The sequence below is a fragment of the Rattus norvegicus genome, chromosome X (genome assembly GCF_036323735.1).
Source record: "Rattus norvegicus strain BN/NHsdMcwi chromosome X, GRCr8, whole genome shotgun sequence".
Taxonomy (NCBI): Eukaryota; Metazoa; Chordata; class Mammalia; order Rodentia; family Muridae; genus Rattus; species Rattus norvegicus.
In genome coordinates this window covers 41,644,051-41,664,981 of record NC_086039.1, presented here as the reverse complement: position 1 = coordinate 41,664,981, position 20,931 = coordinate 41,644,051, and the positions used below count along the sequence as shown (strand labels likewise).

Here is a 20,931-nt window from a genome sequence, read left to right as displayed (position 1 = left end):
CCAATTATACATTTTCTAGTTTCTTAACTCATCCAAGTTGGACTGTAAAATAATTGTGGGATTCATAGAGAGCAAGAAGTTTTAGTGAATCAGATATAACTTTGAACAACAGCAATATCTATTATTCAAGTCCCCAGAGCAGAAAGTTTTATCAATGTGAATTACACAATTTGAGTAAATTAGGAAAGTTTTCAGGCAAATGATTTAAATCAAGAGAATTATATGTAGCCAGGAATTAGTGAAGGTGTTCATCTTATTAAGTTAGTGTTTTAAAGAACCTTTATCAAATTTAACCATATACATTTCAATGAAAAAATAAATAAGACATATCAAGGTTTAGTACAATCAGGAGATTTACTGATTATAGATGTGCCTGGGTGTCTTTCTTGCCTCATCCTAGACTGGACTTGGAAAAGGAATACATGTCTCTATTTTCTTTGACGTTAGACATGACTACCTAACTTTTTCTGACCAATAAACATAAGAGTTATATATTCTATTTACCAATAAAAGTTTAAGAAAATTTAGCATCAATTTTAATAATTTTAAGAGTAATGTAAGATGTTACATTAACAGTCAATGGGGCTGAGTAGATGGCTCAATCTGAAACTTGCCTGGAACAAGCCTGGGGGCCTGAATTTAGATCCCTAAAAGCCTCATTAAAAATCTGGGCATGATGGCATGTACCTGTGCCCCAAAGCAGGGCAGAACATAGGAGTGGTAGTAGAAAAAAAGTGGAGTTCATTAGCAAGACTAATTGATGATGTTTAGATTCAGTGAAAGACCATTTATCAAAAAATAAAGATGAAGAACAACAAAGGAAAGACACCTGACAACAACTTCTGGCCTCCACACACACATGCATACATCTATATTAACAAGTACACACACCAACATAGAAATACACTCACAACAAATAAGAAGTATTGTTTTGTGTCCACAAAATTGAAATGATGAAATACTCCAAATGAAATACTGTCAAGAAGAACTACTTCAAAGCCCAATTCCTTCAGTAAAAACTATGGTCAGAGCCCCACTGATGATATGCCAAACATGGTGCAAAGACAAGAAATACACTCCTCTGTTATTTGTTTATGATGTATAACCTACTTAATACTCATTTGAAATATTTCTTGAAATATGATATAAGCTTGAAGTATGAATACCTCTAGGATACATGAATATATAGGAAAGCATTTGAAATTGAAAGGAAAATTATAAATGATTGAGAGATGGGGAAAACGTTCAGCTTGGTTGAGCATCAGAGTGCAAATGCCCAGGGAAAGTAAAGCTCATGTCAGATTTCTGAAGTACTGATCATCAAGCTTAAGTTATAACTAGGTTTAAACAGTGTTCTTGAACAGAAAAATAAAACCATATTTTTGAAGGATTTACCTGGCAGAAGTATATAGGGGAAAAAAGGAAGTAAAGACTATATTTAAAATCTATTAATGTCTATTAAATAAGTAGAAATAGGCCTTGAAAGAACCAGAAGGATAAAAATGCATGGAAAAATACATGAGAAACAAATTTAGCAGGTCATAGCAACTACAGGTATAGAGAGGGCAAGAAAGCTAATGGTTTACTGTTATTTTGATATTGATATATCATCTCATATCATATTTATGGATATGACTTACAGATGTTTTTATAATGTGAGTCCTTAATTTTCTCAAAAGCTAGGCCATGGTAGCATGTGGTGGTTTGAATAATGATGATTGGCCCTCATAGACTCATGTGTTTGAATACTTGGTATAGGGAAATGGTAGTATTAGGAGGCGTGGCCTCAAGAAGGTGTGCTACTTGGAGGAAATGTGCTACTGTAGGAGTGAGCTTTGAGAGCTCAGATGCTCAAGCCAGTTTACTATCTTGTTGTCTGCCTATCAGGATGTAGAATTCTCAACTCCTTCTCCAGCATGTCTGCCTGTATGCTACCATGCTTCCTGGTATGGCAATAACAGGCTAAAATCCTGAAACTGTAAGCAAGCCTCAGTTAAATGTTCTCTGTTATAAGAGTTGCTGTGGTCATGGTGTCTCATCACAGCAATAGAATCCCTAAGATAGACCTCATTTTTTCCTGTTCAACCTTATATCTTAGGTTATTTTGTCATATATATTGGGCTTGCATTATTATGTAGCATTGATTATGTTTCATAAGATATTTCAGAGAATCCTGAACATTAAGGTTGTTACTGTTTTCTAGTACATTTCCAGGATAGAAAAATAATATGTACCATGTAAACAGAATTCCTCCAATGCACAAAAGAGTAAAAATATCCTCATTCTGTAAGATTGGGGGATGCTTGAAGAGAAATTTCTCAACGGAAATTTTTAGAAAACAGAATTATTCTTTTACCACCAAATTTCTTTAGTTTGACAAAAATGTTGTATTTAAAGATGACATAAAATTTAAATGACAAAATCTCTCTCCATTAGTTTATTTCATTTACAAAGAGTTGTTATTTTGGACTAAAATGTAATAGTAGGAATAGATAGATCCTTGTATTTTATCTTCCAGATCAGAGCTCAGAAATCTCCTTCTAGAAAAAGATAGATTTGAACATTTGAAAACCATAAGATACCTGTTTCAATTATTCAGTTCTGCCATTGTAACAGAAACCTAACCACAGATAACATGTAAGTGACAGAGTATAGCCTTTTTCCAATCAAAATATTATTTATTACTTTTAAATAAAAAAATTATTTGGTCCTGTTTGTCCATTCTAACAGGAAATACTATTTTGTGGGTATGCTTTTTTGGTACATATTCTTATATCTGATACAAAATTAAATGTTGACTATAGTCAAAGTCATACCAGTGAGGTTTTCCACCAAATCTTTGATTAAAGCCACAAGTTAATGGCATACATTTTCCCCCTTGGTGCCCTATCCTCAGTTTACTCACGTGAGCATAACTCAGGAAGAAGAGCTGATTGTTGGTGAATGTGATGCCTGGTAGGAGGGGCTCTTCAACTCCCTGTCTTCTATCATTTATCCATTTCCTGTAAGCCTAGTGACAAAAGCAGAACAGCTCATCATCATCAATAATAGCCTTTCTCTTTTCCAAATCCACACAAAAGTACTAAACACATATTCCTGCCATGTGTAAAATGCACTGTGTTGTTTTCCTTTAAGAAAATAAGCACCTGGAAATGCAACCAAGTGTCACTTCATCTAATAGTAAAACAGATGCATCTTCAAAAGAACTTTACACCTTATGCTGCTATCCAGGCATGGTGATCTATCAGCCTAGCATTTGGGAGGCTGTGGCAGGACCACTTCCATAAGGTTGAGATTAATCTGAACTACAGAATGAGATTGCCTCAAAAACGAAAAAAGAATTCAAACTGACAAATAAGGAACCTTATACTCTATAAATAACAAAGCAATTGAACCACAGTAATCAGATATTAAGCAGCTCTTTAAAAGGTGTCCCTCCCATTCCAAGGAGGAACAAAATAATTTAATACCATGCACAACTGCTTCAGCAATAAATTTGAGTGGGATCAACATATTGTTCTTTTAATCAACAAGAAAAGGTATTATCTTTTTATCATCACTTAATAAAACAAAATATGTTTTAACCAGAATATAAAGAAAGATAACATTTAGAATTAATCTGGTTTTTTAAAGTGAACATATTCAATTTTATGCAAATCTTTCTATGTTTTTCCTATGTTTATTTTTTAACTATACACTGAGAGATTATGCAAATACTTTTATAGACTCTCACTGGCCCAATATATGAGAATGAACAGCCTCTAGCCATAAGTTTGAAATATAAGGCCTTAAGATAAAATGATAAAGAAGGATAAAGATAAATCTTTACTTCAAGAAAATTCACATGAATTTAGTCCCAAGAAGAGTTCTATAGCATTCTTTAATATGATTCTGAGTACATTGTCTGAAAACTCTATTTTAAATATATAATTCTTAATAACCATTATTATTTAGGATGACTTAATATTCCAAAAAAGAAAAAACTACAACTCTGTCTATTAGAGTATAACAAAGTTCATGTAGAAACACAAACATATCTTAGTGAATCAAAAACATCAAAGTACTCAACACTGAGTTGGTACTGTACACTGAGTTGCAGCCATGCATGCTTTCACAACTTTTAAAGCCCAGTAAATGTAATGGTAAGTACCCTAAAAGCTTCTCGAAGACCTCCATTATCAGCAATATTTTCTCCCAAGGTCCTTTTCCCCTTCACCTAAGAAAAAGGAAAAAAGAAAGTGTTTCACAGTCAAGTACCATTCAGCAAAAGACATGTAAATATTATAGGAAGCAAATGTCATATTTTAAGGAGAAAATTACATGCAATAAAGAAAACATAGACATGATGAGTTTTGAGATGGCAAACTAGTCCCAGCAAGAATCTTCTGAATGTGGTCATTTTTATCTTGATCGTTTCTGCATTACATTCTCAGCCACCTCTTTATTCACACTAATTGAGCCGGCTCCAATAAAACATTAACAATGTTCTCAATGGCTCTGGTTTAATGGGAAAAATAGAAATGTCAATATCCAGATGACTGTCTTTGATTGACTCACATAATTTGACTGTTTTTCCCATTGTCTCTCTGTCTCTAAAAACTTGCCATCTATACAGGAACAAGATTTTAGAACCAATCATTATCATTTTACCTTCAGCTCTTTCTATGAAACATTGAAAGGAAAGTTGTTCTCTTGGGGAACAAAAATGAAATAGAAGTAGTACAGACTACAAGGTCAAGGTTTGAAATATGTATGACACCCAGCGAAGCATGGGGAGACATTCTTCTTAGCTGTTTCTTAAAACTGTAAATGAGCTAGGATGGAAATAGTCTAAGTTTATACACCCCCAGCCAAAGCTAACCTGCCATTTGCTTTTGTCTAGACAGGATTTTCCACTTGTCAGTGACTGAAGGAAAATCAAAAGAACCATATTTTGTGGCATATAGAAATTATATGAAATTCAAATCAGTATCTATAAATCAACTTTTATTAGATCATAGCCAAGCCCTCTAACATACACAGTCTGTGTTCCCTCGCTACAAGAACAGTTTAGTATTTGCTATCTAGCTTAAGGGTATGCTAACCCAGTATAGTAGGCAGAATTATGGCTTCTTAAAGACATCTGCATCAAAATCTCCAGGCTTTCAGGAATCAAGTTACCCTACAATGGCAAAATTGACTTTTAAAATGTGAATAAGTCCATATCATAATTATAAGTGTTCTTATAAAAGGAAAAGGAAAACAAGAGTATCAGTGGTCATTGTTGGCTTTTAAGAAGAAAAGTATCTTAGTTACTCTTCTATTGGTGTAACAAGATACTATGACCACAGCAACTCTTATAAATGAAAGCATTACAGTTCAGAGGTTTTGTCCATTATGTCATAATGGGATGCACAGTGGCATGCAGGCAGATACAGTGCTAGAAAGGTAGTTGAGAGTTCTACATTTGACTCAGTGGGTAGCAGGAAGAGAGAAAGAGACAGTGGGCCTGGCTTGAACTTCTGAAAACTCAGTCAATGCCCCAGTGGCATATTTCCTCCAACAAAGCCACTCCAACAAGACCACACCTCTTAATAGTGCTACTCCATATGAGTTTATGAGGGTCATTTTCATTTAAACCAGCACAGAAGGGGTCATAAGCCAAGAAATATTGATATCCTCAAAAACACAGAAAACATAAGAGATGGACTCTTCCCTAGTACCCTCTACAAAGGAAGACATCCATTCTGATGTCTTTCTTTTAGGCTACAGAGACTTAAGTCACACTTTTGAAATACAGAATCTTGTGAGAATAAATTTCTGTTGTTTTAAGCAACTCAGTTCATAGTAATTTGCTATATCAGCAAGAGAAAACTAGTATACCCTACTCCCAATCCAGGAACCCTACCAAAAACTATCTTTTAAGTTAGCCCAACTACTAATTTACCAAGCAGTGTAATAAAGATGGAGAAAAAAAAGAAAACAAGATTCAAAGTGATCACCTAGAACCCCTATCACCCTTGGCTTTACTCTCCTAAAGTTAACAATTTGGCTCTGCTTGTATTCTTTTCTACAGTCCAATTAGGTAAGAACTATGGTCAACACTTTTGTTTAACAAACAAGCATTTGAAACTCAAAGCAGTCCATGTATTCAAAAAAACTAAAATATAGTTGCATCATAAGCTTTTTCTCCTTCCAGCCCTCCCTATGCATCCCCCTCTTAGCTGCCTCTCAAATTCTTAGCCTCTGCTTCTCTAATTGCCAATTCATAGAAAGTTACTTGTATGCATATGATTTCAGAGCCACCCAGAGCTTTCCCTTCTCTACCAAGAATTTGCAACCACCTTAGCCTATGGAAGTAGCATAGCTCACCTTCCAATGACTGACAGATGTGATGGTAGAGCTTCCCAGCCCTTTGTTCCTGAGCTGAACAACTTCTGGGGTACATTCTCTAGTATCTTACTTAGTATCAAGAGTGACACTCAGTTTTCCTAAGAGCCAAGTAACCCCTTCTTGGATTTTGCTTATAAAGAAGTTGCTCTAAGACAGAATGATTAAGAAAAATACTCATATTAATCAGGCATTCAAACCCAAGTAGACCTCTGTCTCTGGAGCTTTTGTTGTATAACATATCCCTTCTCAAGTCTCATTTATTTTTTATTTATATCTATGTACACACATGCTTGAATCCATCTCCTTCCTTTTCATTCTAAACTTTACATCTAAATTACAGAATTCTGGAGTGGCCTCATCCCTCTAAATGCCTGACATTCTGAACCACTGCAGTAGAGCACAGGAGACCAGGCTTGACCTCTACATTGTACACTGTGGTGAATCAACTAAGTTGCTCCCTAGTCACTGCAAAGAAAAATCAGGCACAGAGAACAGACTCATACAAATAAAACCTGAAAATAAAGCCTGGACATTTATGTCTACAAAAGAATCACATACACATAAACACACACACAGGCACACCCAAGCACGCACACCCACACACATACCCACACAGGCATTTACATTTAATTCCTTCTATGGGAATGAGACTGAAGCAGTTTTCTGATAATTGAATGAATTTGTATTGATACAGATATGCTTTTATGATCATTGTCCCATTTTCAAAATTACATCTCTATATCTGACACTTTGAGCAAACAAACAGAAGCTGAAGTACATAATAAATATATATTTGATTATGTAATCATATATATGGATAAACATAAAATAAGTGAATGAGAGCATGCTACAGTCATGTGTGAGTATGACTCTGAAGTCATACAGTTCTAAACTCTAACACAGACTCTACAGTGAGTTATATTAAATTCCACAAAAAATAAAACTCTCATTCATAAAGATTTAAATACAAAATATCAGAACAATTTATAAAGCTTTCCTGGGAGGAAATAAGCATCTCCTAAGATGGTTTGAATACGCTTACATACTTGAATACTTGATGGAACTATTTAGGAAGGGCTGGGAAGTATGACCTTGTTGTAGGAGATAGGTCATCAAGGGATGGACTTTCAGGTTTCAAAAGCCCATGCCATTCCCAATTCCCAGTTAGTTCTCTCTCTCTCTCTCTCTCTCCCTCCCTCTCTCTCTCTCTCTCTCTCTCTCTCTCTCTCTCTCTCTCTCTCTCTCTCTCTCTCTCCCTATTGTTGTCTCAACATGTAAACTCTCAACTATGGTTCCACTATCCCTGCTGCCATGCTCCCCATCTTGATAGCCATGTGCTGTGATAGTCTGGACTGCAATGCCCAAATTAAATTCGTTCTTTTCTATAAGTTGTCTTTATTGTAATGTCTTATCAAAGCAAGAGAAAAGGAACTAAGTAACTTCCTATCCAATCTGAGTAGAGGAGACATTTTCATAGGCCTGAACACAAAGACAAAGGTAATTTTAAGAGAGATTAAGTATCTTGGAATTTTTTAAATGTTTTGATTTTGTGTGTCAAAAGATAGTACAGAAAAAGAAATTTTAAAGGATGAGTAATACACTTGAGGGAGATACATATAATGTGAACAACAGAAGTTTAAGAGCCCTATTATTTTAAAGGTTCTCATAACTGACAAAAAAAGGTAAAGTTCCATAGATAATATATTATTTCATCCATCACTGGTGAAAATATGAAATTTTATTCTAGTGACAATAGAAATGAATCCCACAGGAAAAAAGCATATGCCTAATAAAGTATTTATTGCATCAGCATTTCTAACTGAAAATTGTCCCTTTGGGTAAGAGGTTACTTGACTAGGTTATGGTATTCACACCAGGAATTCTTAGACCATTGCCAGAAGCAATTAACTGAAGCTGCATGTGTCTGAACACTGGAGAAAGTATATCAGGGTTATTAACACTGACTATTGTCAGGGTAGATAAGAGAGAAAAGGAAAGGAGACAAAGATAAAGGCAAAAAAGAAAGGAATAAAATTTTACATCCTCAAAATATGGATAAAATTTCATTTTGTCATCATGGAAGACTATATACATACATATGACACAAAATGAACATTTCAAAAGTACATTTCTTTTGTTCAAATTTTTATAAATAAATGCTTGATTCTCAGACCCTTTGGTTCAAAATGAGGCATTATTTCAGTTAATTAAGCCTAAGAATGGTTTACATAGAAGCTTTTTACAATATGAAGTGGGAGATTTTTAAGAATGTTATTGTTTATTTGTGCTAGGGGCTTTGTGATGTCATTAATGTATAGGCCTGTGATCCTCCAAATTCAAAGTCTGTAAGAACTACCTGAGCCATTGTGAAAGACTCCCAGACTATAAGGCCCCACCCCTAGAGATTGAGCAGGTCTGGGCAGGAATCTTCAGCTGACGCCCCCATGTTTGTGATGGGTGTGAATCACGAGAAATATGACAACTCCCTCAAGATTGTCAGCAATGCATCCTGCACCACCAACTGCTTAGCCCCCCTGGCTAAAGTCATCCATGACAACTTTGGCATCGTGGAAGGGCTCATGACCACAGTCCATGCCTTCACTCCCACTCAGAAGACTGTGAATGGCCCCTCTGGAAAGCTGTGGCGTGATGGCCGTGGGGCAGCCCAGAACATCATCCCTGCATCCACTGGTGCTACCAAGGCTGTAGGCAAGGTCATCCCAGAGTTGAATGGGAAACTCACAGGCATGGCCTTCCATGTTCCTACCCCCAATGTATCCATTGTGGATCAGACATGACGCCTGGAGAAACCTGCCAAGTATGATGACATCAGGAAGGTGGTGAAGCAGGCATCTGAGGGCCCACTAAAGGGCATCCTGGGCTACACTGAGGACCAGGTTGTCTCCTGCGACTTCAACAGCAACTCCCACTCTGCCACCTTTGATGCTGGGGCTGGCATTGCTCTTTGTAAAGCTCATTTCCTGGTATGACAGTGAATACAGCTACAGCAACAGGGTGGTGGACCTCATGGCCTATATGGCCTCCAAGGAGTAAGAAACCCTGGACCACCCACCCCAGCCCAGCAAGGATACTGAGAGCAAGAGAGAGGCCCTCAGTTGCTGAGGAGTTCCTGCCCAACTCAGCCCCCAACACTGAGCATCTCCTTCACAATTCCATCCCAGAACCCATAATAACAGGAGAGGCCTAGGTAGCCCTCCCTTCTCTCTTGAATACCATCAATAAAGTTCGCTGCACCACCCCCCCAAAAAAAAGAATTTGTATTTTTCACAAGTACTCAGGGAAGGCAGATGTTGTGGATCCCAGAAGCCTGCTTGGAAAACCAATGGAGTAAAAAAAGCTAATGTCTAAATGAAGAAAAATGGCCCACAAGGTTTCCCCCACGCATGCACACAACCACAGCTGTACTCACATTTAAGCCGGCTTTCTTCCAATAATAGTTGCTATACTGGTTAATCATGCATTTTGTTTTTTCCTTAAACTTTTCTTCAGAGTCCACAGACCACCACGGATCAAGGTTTCCATTTTTATCATATTTTCTACCTAACATAAAGGAAGGTTACAAGAAATCTGTGTTACTTCATAGAAGCTGAAATCATCAACTTTCCTTTTCATTACCTCAACATACTTTCCAAACCAGTCCTGACACCACAGGATGCTGTCCCTGAGATTAACTCCCACAACATCTCCAATGTCATGGATTAATTTAATTGTAAAAAACAGAGAAAGGAAGCAAAGAATTGAAAGAGTTCTTGCCTTGAAACGAACAAAGGACATTTTTAAAATGAGATTCATCAATTTAACATATACACCAGTCTTCTCCAATCTTGGCTTCCTTTTTTCATCTCCTCTGACCTGAAATGTTCTCTGGCAAGCAAAATTAGTTTCCTTCATTCAAAAAGCAGAGGTAACTGAAGAACCGCTACCAGTGAAATTCCAAAAAATCCATAGGAACAGCCCTAGTGAGTCATCCAAACCATAGGGCCACGGAACCTGACTCAGCCCTATAGCAACCTGCTTCCTCTAAGTTGCCAGGAGCCAAGAGACACATAACCCTCTGTTATGAATCATTCCACAGTCATCAATGTGGATAGAAGACCCATCTGTCCTGCTTGGATGAGGAATGTTGCTTTAAAATGAGAACTTGGAATAGGGATGGAAATCTCCAAAATGTAACAGGGGTAGGGGTGGGGTGTTCTATGTGGTCTCTCGTTCTTCATCTTCTCTATACTTCCAGAACAATGATTCTGGTTTAAGTCTCCTATTTTGAAGGACACTACTAGAATCAAAGGCGTGATTTGAGTTTAATTTCACAAAGAGTTCCCCACCTAAGAGTCTCCAAAGAAAAAGACTGTAAGAAAAAAAATACATGAAAGACCCCCTAAGCAAAAGTGTTCATTGAAACAGTCCAAAGTTCTTCAGCAAGGTTGCTTGCTATTAACACTACACTACCCCCAGGAATAGAGTTACTGTCCTCCACCCACTAACACATCAGTTGTCAGTTACTAGGCTTGTATTCATACGTGCAATACATTGTAGTAAGCACTGTTGATAGGATGAAACCACCACCATTAGATTCTATCGTGAGGGAAGACCCAAAAGAAAGGTCCAGAACTAATTGAGCACCACGTGCCTTTGTTTCTTAGTTAAGCATCTTCTCTTAGAAAAAAACTAAATACTCAATTGCAAAAAGGCTGGCTCTGAGAACTCTGGTGATTACAAGGCAGCTACACTTTAACAGGGAGAAGACCAGAGGAGCATGGGGAAGTGAGACAAAGAGGGGATTAAGGAAGAGTTGGTGAGGATATAAGAAGAATTATTCAGAAGAAAAAGAAGCCAATTTCTCTCTTATCCCAGAATGGGTATCCAGGAAAGGTTGTTGGAGATTACCTTGGTCTTGCTAGGTTTTTAAAGCTGTCTACAAATCATTGTATTAGTCTGAATTCTATTTCAGGTCAAAGGGGGAAAAGGGAGGGAGAGAGGGACAGAGAGAGAGTGTGAGAGAGGGGTTGTTCTGTAATACTCTGAAAATTAAGAAAAAAATTGATGATTTAAAATAACAACTCTTGGCCTAGTAAGATGAGTCAGCAGGTAAAGCCACTTACCACTATACCTAGTGACTTGATTTCAATACCCTGAATACACATGGGAAGGAAGAACTAATCCTGCAAGTTGTCCCTTGATACACACACACACACACACACACACACACACACACACACACGCACATACACACATACATGCACAGGCAAGCATGCACACACACATGCACATGCACACACACAAAGTGTGTCATTAAAACTTTAAAAGAGATGACAACTCCCAAAGGAGATACTTTGGGTTGTTGTTATCTCGCCTTTCCCTTTTGCTGAAACAACACCAGGATACAGAGCACATTTGTATGTTTTAATTGTGAATATGTGCCGATATAAAGAAAAACAGAAAAGAAGCACTTGAAATTATACAAAGCAATCAGGCAGCCGAGTTCCCAAGGCCAACTTCCTAATTAAGCAGCACATATAATCATCTCAGGGGCAGAGCTCACACCTCCAGGGAAAACATCCTAAGATGGCAGAGAGGAAAAAACAAAGAGGGAAAGCTACAGTATCATTCCTGGAGCTGCTGCAGCAGCCCCAGCAATACTGTTCTGAATGCAAAGGGGCTTTTATGGAAACTACAGTCTTTCTCTATTTTCTTTTTCTTTTTTTTTTTTCATTTTACCCTGATCACCAACTGGAATAGTTATTTATTGCAAGCTATCACAGCAAACATGAGAAAAGTTTGCAATCAGCAATCATATTTCTTGGGATAATCGTCAATCTATGATGATGCCACTACAGAAAGATAATAACAACAATTAACACCATACAATCAACATTATTATAAAAGGGAACAGCTTATGAAAGGAACTAGTACTTACCATTATTATCAAATCCATGTGTAAATTCGTGCCCCACAATTACTCCTATAGCACCGTAACTCAGAGATCTATGTCATGAATAAACAATTTGGAAAAATTATAGGTATGAATTTGACAGCATAATCCTTTAATTTTTTTAGTGAAAAACCAAGATTATAAACAGTTTTTAGTAATGTTAACAAAAATATCTAACAATCATGTACAAAAATGTATAAAGCAATTTTTCTAAACATATCCTTCTAATCAAAACAAAGAAGTATAAATTCTAACTTTGTCACAGTGACCGTACGTGGGCCTTAGTGTCCTGCTCCATGAAATGAGGAATGTGAAAAACATTTCTAAAGTCCTTTCTAGTCTCAAGATGTCTGTGGTTCTATATCTGTTGCAGTGGTATTTTGTATTTGAATACCTAAAACAGGACTTGAAATATAAATAATATAAATATACTATTTATTTTTTCCTGAAAACTTGCTGCAAAGTCACTATTATCTTAGAAGTTAAATTGTTTTCTAAACATAGTCATAAAAAAAGGAATAGAGTGGAGCTTAAAAGGGATCTATCTGTTTGGAAATTAGTCACGTTCCTCTGTTTCTGTGGCAGACAAGCTGACAGCTGAATAGCAAAGACTGTGAAGTCTTAATCAGATTTGGGGAAAGTGTTATATTATTTCTCTTCACTTCTGAGGAAGCATGTGGTAGATTATCTATAAGTATAGCCACCAACAACATCACCTACCCTTAAGTACAAATGTCCCCTCTTCTAGCAAAAAGTGATCTATTTCCTGGCCCTTCAATCTGGACTGGCCATGAGATGTGTGACCAATAAACTATATAGTATAAGGGGCCAAGGAGGCTTCTGGAACTAGACCTTAAGACACTTGGCACTTTTCACCTACAGCCTTTCTTTAAGTTAGCAATAATGTAAAGAAATGTGACTGCCTGATTGAAGGGCAAGAGACCTGATAAAGCAATGGAGAAATTCTGAGATGTAAGGGACTCTCTCTCTCTCTCTCTCTCTCTCTCTCTCTCTCTCTCACACACACACACACACACACACACACACACACACACACACACACACACAAAGAACCAGAAAGGCCCTTCTGGGCCCCACCCATCAGAAGGGCAAGAAGGAATGGAAGCAATCTAAATGGTCTAGCCCAGTGGAGCAGGCCCAGACCAAACAATAGAATTGGAGAGCCAGTAAATGGCTGTTTGGTGGTAGTGATAGTTTGAATATGTTTGGCTTCCATAGCTTCATGTGTTTGAATGCCTGACCCATAGGGTGTGCCCTTGTTGGAGTAAATGTGGCCGAGTTGGAGAAAGTATGCCACTGTGGGTGGGCACTGAGGTTTCAGAAGCTCAAGGCAGGCCCAGTAGTGTGGTCTTTTTCTGCTGCTTGCTGATACAGATGTAGAACTCTCAGCTTCTTCTCCAGCACTGTGTAGGGTTTTGTGCTGCCATTCATCTCACCGTGATAATGGACTGAACCTCTGAACTGTAAGCCAACCCCAATTAAATGTCCTTTATAAGAGTTACCATTACCATGGTGTCTCTTCACAGCAAATAAAATCCTAAGACAGTAGTGCTTTATTATACAGCATAGATAATTGGAGCAAAGTACAAACAGAAAAATTGAGCAAATCAATGAACTTTCCAGATGCATGTGTCTAGAATTTTCTAATATAATCTCCATGAAGACCAAATCCTCATCTTATTCATCCACCACTAAATTCTCTGTTCCTAGTAAAACAATAAAAACATTAACAATGATTTAATTCATAATTAATTAGCCTTACCATGTCATGTAAGGGACACATGTGTCTTATATAGAAACTATTTAAGTCAGTTAACCTATAGGTAAGAATTACAGACAATTTAGAATCTTTATTGTAAGATTTGTAATTATGCCAAAAATATATCACAGTTGGTCCCTGGCATGCAACATCAAAGTCATTCAGCAAACAGGACAAAAGTTATAAAGAACAGAATTTTTTGAAGTAACATGTTATTACAGGACGTAATGATCCTTAACATGCTAATTGTTTGTCTCAACTGTACCCAAGGAAGTGCTGTAAGATTTAATTTTTCCCCTTGGTGGCAATTCTTTCCTTTGTTATTTCTTTCCTGCAAGGTAATTTGCATTTGAAAAAATGTTTCCTACTGTTTTTCCATCATTACAAACCTTCATTAAAGAAGTAAGAGTAAAATTAGACATTTCAATCATAGAGCTATCATAGCCTATGTGGGACAAACTTGTAATTTCACATGGTGCTAATTTTTTTTGCAGCAGTAGCTAGCACTGTGTGACCTACAATATTTTGATTTCCCAGATTTCTCAGTTTTCCACACACCCTCGGTCAATGCTATTGATTGGGTAAATTTAAGGGATGGACAATGGGAACATATAGAAAGTACTCGGCGACAAATATCCCTTGAAAAGGACTACTCCAACAAGCTTTTTATTTGCAAAGGATAATAGGGAATTCAAAAATGATTGAATCATTGTAAATCTCAATTCTCAGTCACAAAATCACAATCCTTTAGAAAAGAGACAAAGAAAAAGTAATTTTGTATGACCAAACCTTATAATGATAATGTTTTATAGTATTACATTGATATTCTGTACTTTTTCCAATGCACATTATTTAAATTAGCATGCCATAAAAAAATCAATTCATGTGTCTCTTAGAATACAACTGGTTGCGCAGAAACTGGAGGGCTTCCTGCATTAAAAATCGAGCTCTCCAAAGGAGATAGGAACAGCGTTACTTTACTACCTATTCAGTTTCTCTTTTATTATCATCTGAGGCCTTTAACAGATACACAAGATTTGTTTCAATTACAAAACAATTATACTGCTGTCTGGATTCACTGTGACCTCAGGCTGTTATCAAGTAAGGGTTACCCTATTCCTGTATCAGAAAATCATAAAAAAAAAAACCCTCTGAGATGAAAGTAGTTATAAAATCCTGCTCAAGTCCCTACCAGAAACTTGGGAAGCAGAGATAATAAGATAAAAAGTTAGAGGCCAATCTGGACAACTTAGTAACATCTTATTTCAAAAACAGTTTTTAAGCTGGAGCATAGGAACACACACCTATAATCCTAATCCTAGCACTGCATTTGAGAGACTAATAGGGTCGTAAGACCTGCCAGGGCTATATAGTGAGCCTGTTGCATAAATAAATAAATAAATAAATAAATAAACCGGTAAAACAATCAAAAAGTACTAAGAGACCTGCTTTTCTTTACAATGACTAGTAGCTCACTTGTCTGATGTGACCCATTATGTCTTAGCATAGTTCCAAAAAAATTCCTTCCACATATTTATCTAAAACTGAACTGTGCTTTCAAAATCAATAAAGTTGCTAGCTGAGCACTGGCTGACTTCCCTGAACACAGAAAACCATTCTGCCACTTAATTTTCCTTCCAAAGGATAAAAACACATCATGTCTATAACCCCATCATTTAAGGGGAAAGGACAAGAAGGTTTCAAGTTCAAGGCCAGTCTTACCTATGTAAAATTTCCCACATCACCAATTTTGAGGCTGCCAAAAAAATGCCAAACCCCATCTCTAAATTTTGGCAAGTTCTTTGTAATATTTATTTTATCTGTATGAGTGTTTTGACTGTGTATATGTATGTGTACCATGTGTTTACCTGGTACCCACAGAGCGCATTGGATCCTTGGGATCTAGAGTTAGAGATGATTGTGAGTACCATGTAGGGGTTAAGAATTGAACCCAGATCTTCTAGAAAAACAACCAAGTATTCTGAACAGCTAAGTCATCTTATAGCCCTCTTTCATGTTCTTGTGCTTCAGGCATGGACTAGAGAACAGCATTTCCCACAAAAACATAGAAAGAGTCATCAAGCCTTGATGTTAAATATAGCAAATAAGTTTCTTATAGAACTTGAGGAATGAGGATAATGGAAGAGAAGGGAAGATATCATCAGTTTCATGACACTTTTAGATTGTGTTGTTTAAGGTTATTTACATCCCTGACTCTTTCCCTTTGAAGTAATTTGGCTTGTTTCTGTCCTCAAAACTAGACAAAACTCTCACATGTACACCACACTGACCCACCTGGGCAAAAAGATATCTATTCCTTTGATTCTCATGGCATTTTATCAATTAAGACAAAATAGATGACTATCTGGGAAGCCAACTCACTGAAGAAATTTCTACCATTTCTATATTCCAATACAAAGTAGTCAAACAATGCTTAACATCTATCAACTGAAGTGATTCATTAAAAGAAAATGGAGCACTCAAGTATCAACTATGTCTCCACCTAAGTTAATACTAACAAACGCTAACAAGAATTCTTAAGTTTTTGATTTTTATGTTTCTATAAAAATCTCATGCCCATGGACCAAATAAACAAATCACTAAATCAATAATTTCCAAACATAAGCAGACCATTTCCAAGTCTTCAGTTATAGTTATATAACAATAGAAAACTCCATTAAATTGTCTGGGATAAGCAGAATCAAAGAATGCCAGGATTTTTTCAGATTAAAGAACCCTTACAGAATTACTTAGACTTTTAATTTTATAAACTAAGTGCGCATGATTCTAACCTAATTAACTATGGGGAAAAAATGAATCCAAATTCCTGAATACTGAAGAAAGCTATTCAGCTAAGGACCAGGATGCTACTAATAGATTTGATTAGATGCTAGCCTAAGATTTTGCATTTACACTAATAATAGTATTTCCTTGTAGTAGCCTCTATTGATACTACCTAAGTTCTCTCAGCATAGAGCATGTCTCATTGCACTGATCACACTGCTTCTGAGGGCCAACTTAATACTAGTTGTCTAGCAAGTTTCTCCAGCCATCAGAGATTATTTCACATAGGAAGGCCACTGATAGAATGTGAGGTAGAGAATAAATAACCTTTATCTTGAAGCATGCTCTGTAATTTACCAGCAAGATTGATTTCCAGTTGCCCATGATGTCACGTTAGCTTTGTAACACACATATGGCTTCCCCAAGATTCCCTATTGCTAACTCCTGGAACCTGTGAATGTGTTATGTCATGTGGCAAAGAGGAATTAAGGTTGCAGACAGAATTAATGTTGCTAGCCAGTTGACCTTAAAAGAGAGCAACTACCCTGACTTAGCTATGTGGGCCCAGAGTAACCACAAGTGTCTTTAAAAACAAAAGAAACAAAAGATAAGATGTCAAAGGAAATACTACACTGACATTTTTAAGATGGAAAAAGAAGGCCATAGGGAAAGTAATGTGCCCCCCCTCTAAAAGTCAGAAAATCTAAGATAGTAATTTATTCCCTACAACTTCAAAAAAAGGATCACACAAAAATAAGCTAACTTGTTTGGATAGTTTTAGTGGTAATTCATTTTTACCAGGCATAGAAGACTCATAGAACACAACATATCATTTTCCTTTGAACTATGCTCCAAACTACTTACATCCTTATGGCAAGAACAGCTTCTGAAGAAGCCTAATCAGACAAAAACTATTATATTTCTCTGAATTTTAACTGTATGAGATATTGTCTAATTTTACCTACATAATTATATAGAAGTTCTTATATACCCAAATGTAAATACAAGTAACACCTTCTGAAATCATGACTACATTTCCCATGCATTAATAGATCACAACCATATAAAGGCATATAAAGAAGTAAAAGGGCCAAATTGGAATCCATCTCAAGAGGAAGCGCCAAGGTTGGACACTATTACTGATGCTATGGAGTGCTTACAGACAGGAGCCTAGCATGGCTGCCCTCCAGAGGCCCAACAAGCAGCTCAAAGAGTCAGATACACATATTTACACCCAACTAATGCACAGAAGCTACAGCCCCCTGTAGCTTCTGTTGAATTAGAGAAAAGCTGGAAGAAGCTGAGGAGGAGGGCCCTATAGGGAGACCAGCAGTCTCAACTAACCTGGATCTCTGGGGTCTCTCAGACACTGAGTCACTAACCAGGCAGCATACACCAACTGACATGAGGCTCCCAATACATATACAGCAGAGGACTGCCAGGTCTGGACTCAGAGAAGATGCACCTAACCCTCAAGAGACTTGGAGCCTCAGGGAGTGGGGAGGTTTGGTGGGATGGGGATAGAGGGTGGGGACATCATCATGGAGACTGGGGGAAGGAGGTGTGGAATGTGGAACAGTTGGAGGGTAGACCGGGGGGGCGGGAGGGATAAAGTCTGGACTGTAAAAAAAAAAAAAGAAAATAAATAAAAAATAAAAAAGTGGGGGAGGAGAAAGCTGGACTCTCAGAAGTGCAGACAATCCTGAGAGCTCAGGGGAGACCACCACTTCTGCTCACATTCCTGGCCCAAGAGGAACCTACCTAGTGCCCTCTGGATATAGGAACCTAGGAGAAGAGAGGACCCTTCCTATTTCTGCCTCAGCCCAGAGCTGAAAGCCAGTCACCTGGAGGACTGACACATCAGAGAGCAGAGGTAAGACCAACTCTTCTGCTCCAAGCCACCCACCTCAAGGCTTCAGGACACACAAACCCAGGAGCAGCTCTCTGTTTCCAGATCCAGCTGAAATAAAACAGGTCTACAGGAGAGCTGACACACAAGCTTAAAGAGAGTCAAGCCACTGTCAGAGACAGCAAGACAAGCTAACACCGAGACAACCTTATGGTGAGAGGCAAGCACAGGAACCCGAGCAACAGAAACCAAGACTACTTGGCATCATCAGAGCCCAGTTCTCCCATCAAAGCAAATACTGAATGTCTGAAAACACCGGAGCAGGGGGGGTGGGGTTAGGGTGATGTTGGCCCGGAAACCGGGAAGAGGAATAACAATCGAAATGTAAATAAGAAATACTCAAGTTAATAAAGATGGAAAAAAATCACATCTCATGATCATGATAGAGGACTTTAAGAAGGACATGAATAACTCCCTTAAAGAAATACAAGACAACACAGGTAAACAAGTAGAAACCCTTAAAGAGAAAATAAAATATCTCTGAAAGAATTATAGGAAAACACAACCAAACAGGTGAAAAAACTGAACAAAACCATCGAGGATTTAAAACTGGATATAAAAACAATAAAGAAAGCTCAAAGAGAGACAACCCTGGAGATAGAAAACCTAGGAAAGAGATCAGAAGGTGTTGCATGCATCACCAACAGAATACAAGAGATAGAAGAGAGAATCTCAGGGGCAGTAGATACCATAGAAATCATTGACACAGTTACCCTGTACAAAGCTCAAGTCAAGTGGATCAAGGAAGTCCACATCAAACCAGATACACTCAAACAAATAGAAGAAAAAGTGGGAAAAGAGTCTTGAACACATGTGCACTGGGGAAAATTTCATGAACAAAACACCAACAGCTTATGTTCTAAGATTAAGAATCAACAAATGGGACCTCATAAAACTGCAAAGCTTCTGTAAGGCAAAGGACACTGTCATTAAGACAAAACGGCAACCAACAGATTGGGAAAAGATCTTTACCAATCCTACAACTGATAGAGGGCTAGTATCCAAAATATACAAAGAACTCAAGAAGTTAGATTCCAGAGAGGCAAATAACCCTATTAAAAATGGGGTACGGAACTAAACAAAGAATTCTCAGCTGAGGAATATTGAATGGCTGAGAAGAGCCTAAAGAAATGTTCAGCATCCTTAGTCATCAGAGAAATGCAAATCAAAGCAACCTGAGATTTCACCTCATACCAGTCAGAATGGCTAAGATCAAATACTCAGGTAACAACAGATGCTGGCAAGGATGTGGAGAAAGAGAAACAATCATCCATTGTTTGTGAGATTGCAAATTGGTACAACCACTCTGGAAATCAGTCTGGAGGTTCCTCAGAAAATTGGACATTGAACTACCTGAGGACACAGCTATACATCTCCTGGGCATATACCCAAATGATTCTCCAACATACAACAAAGACACACGCTCCACTATGTTCATAGCAGCCTTATGTATAATAGCCAGAAGCTGGAAAGATCCCAGATGCCCTTCAACAGAGGAATGGATACAGAAAATGTGGTACATCTACACAATGGAATACTACCCAGCTATCAAAAACAATGACTTCATGAAATTCATAGGCAAATGGATGGAACTAGAAAATATCATCCTGAGTGAGTTAAACCAATCACGAAAAACCACACATGCTATGCACTCACTGATAAGTGGATATTAGCCCAAAACCTCGAATTGCCCAAGATACAATCCACAAACCACATGAAGTTCAAGAAGAAGGAGGACCAAAGAAGTTCTTCACTCCTTCTTAAAAGAGGGAACAAAAATATTCATAGGAAGTGATAAGGAGACAAAGTTTTGATCAGAGACTTAAGGAATAGCCATTCAGAGCCTGTCCCATCTGGGGATTCAGCCCATATACATACAGTCACCAAAACTAGACAATATTGATGAAGCTAAGAAGTGCATGCTGACAGGATCCTGATATACCTGTCTCCTGAGAGGCTCAGCCAGAACATGTCAAATACAGAAAATGGTGAATGCTATCAGCAAACACTGAATTGAGAATGGGGTCCACATTAGAGGAGTTAGAGAAAAAATTGAAGGAGCTGAAGAGACTTGCAACCCCAGAAGAACAACAATACCAACCAACCAGGGCTCCCAGGGACTAAACCACCATC

General features: G+C 37.6%; 1 protein-coding gene across 2 annotated transcripts in view; it reads right to left on the bottom strand.

Annotated features, from left to right (window-relative positions):
* Positions 1-20,931, bottom strand: part of Phex (phosphate regulating endopeptidase X-linked) — a 248,666-nt gene that overhangs the window by 6,245 nt on the left and 221,490 nt on the right. For both annotated transcript variants that reach the window (XM_039099503.2, NM_013004.2), the window contains 4 exons: positions 12,311-12,378; positions 9,803-9,933; positions 4,151-4,216; positions 2,906-3,010 (listed from right to left, as the gene is read on the bottom strand). In XM_039099503.2, coding sequence (XP_038955431.1) covers positions 2,906-3,010; positions 4,151-4,216; positions 9,803-9,933; positions 12,311-12,378 — 370 coding nt within the window. The remainder of the gene's footprint in view (positions 1-2,905; positions 3,011-4,150; positions 4,217-9,802; positions 9,934-12,310; positions 12,379-20,931) is intronic.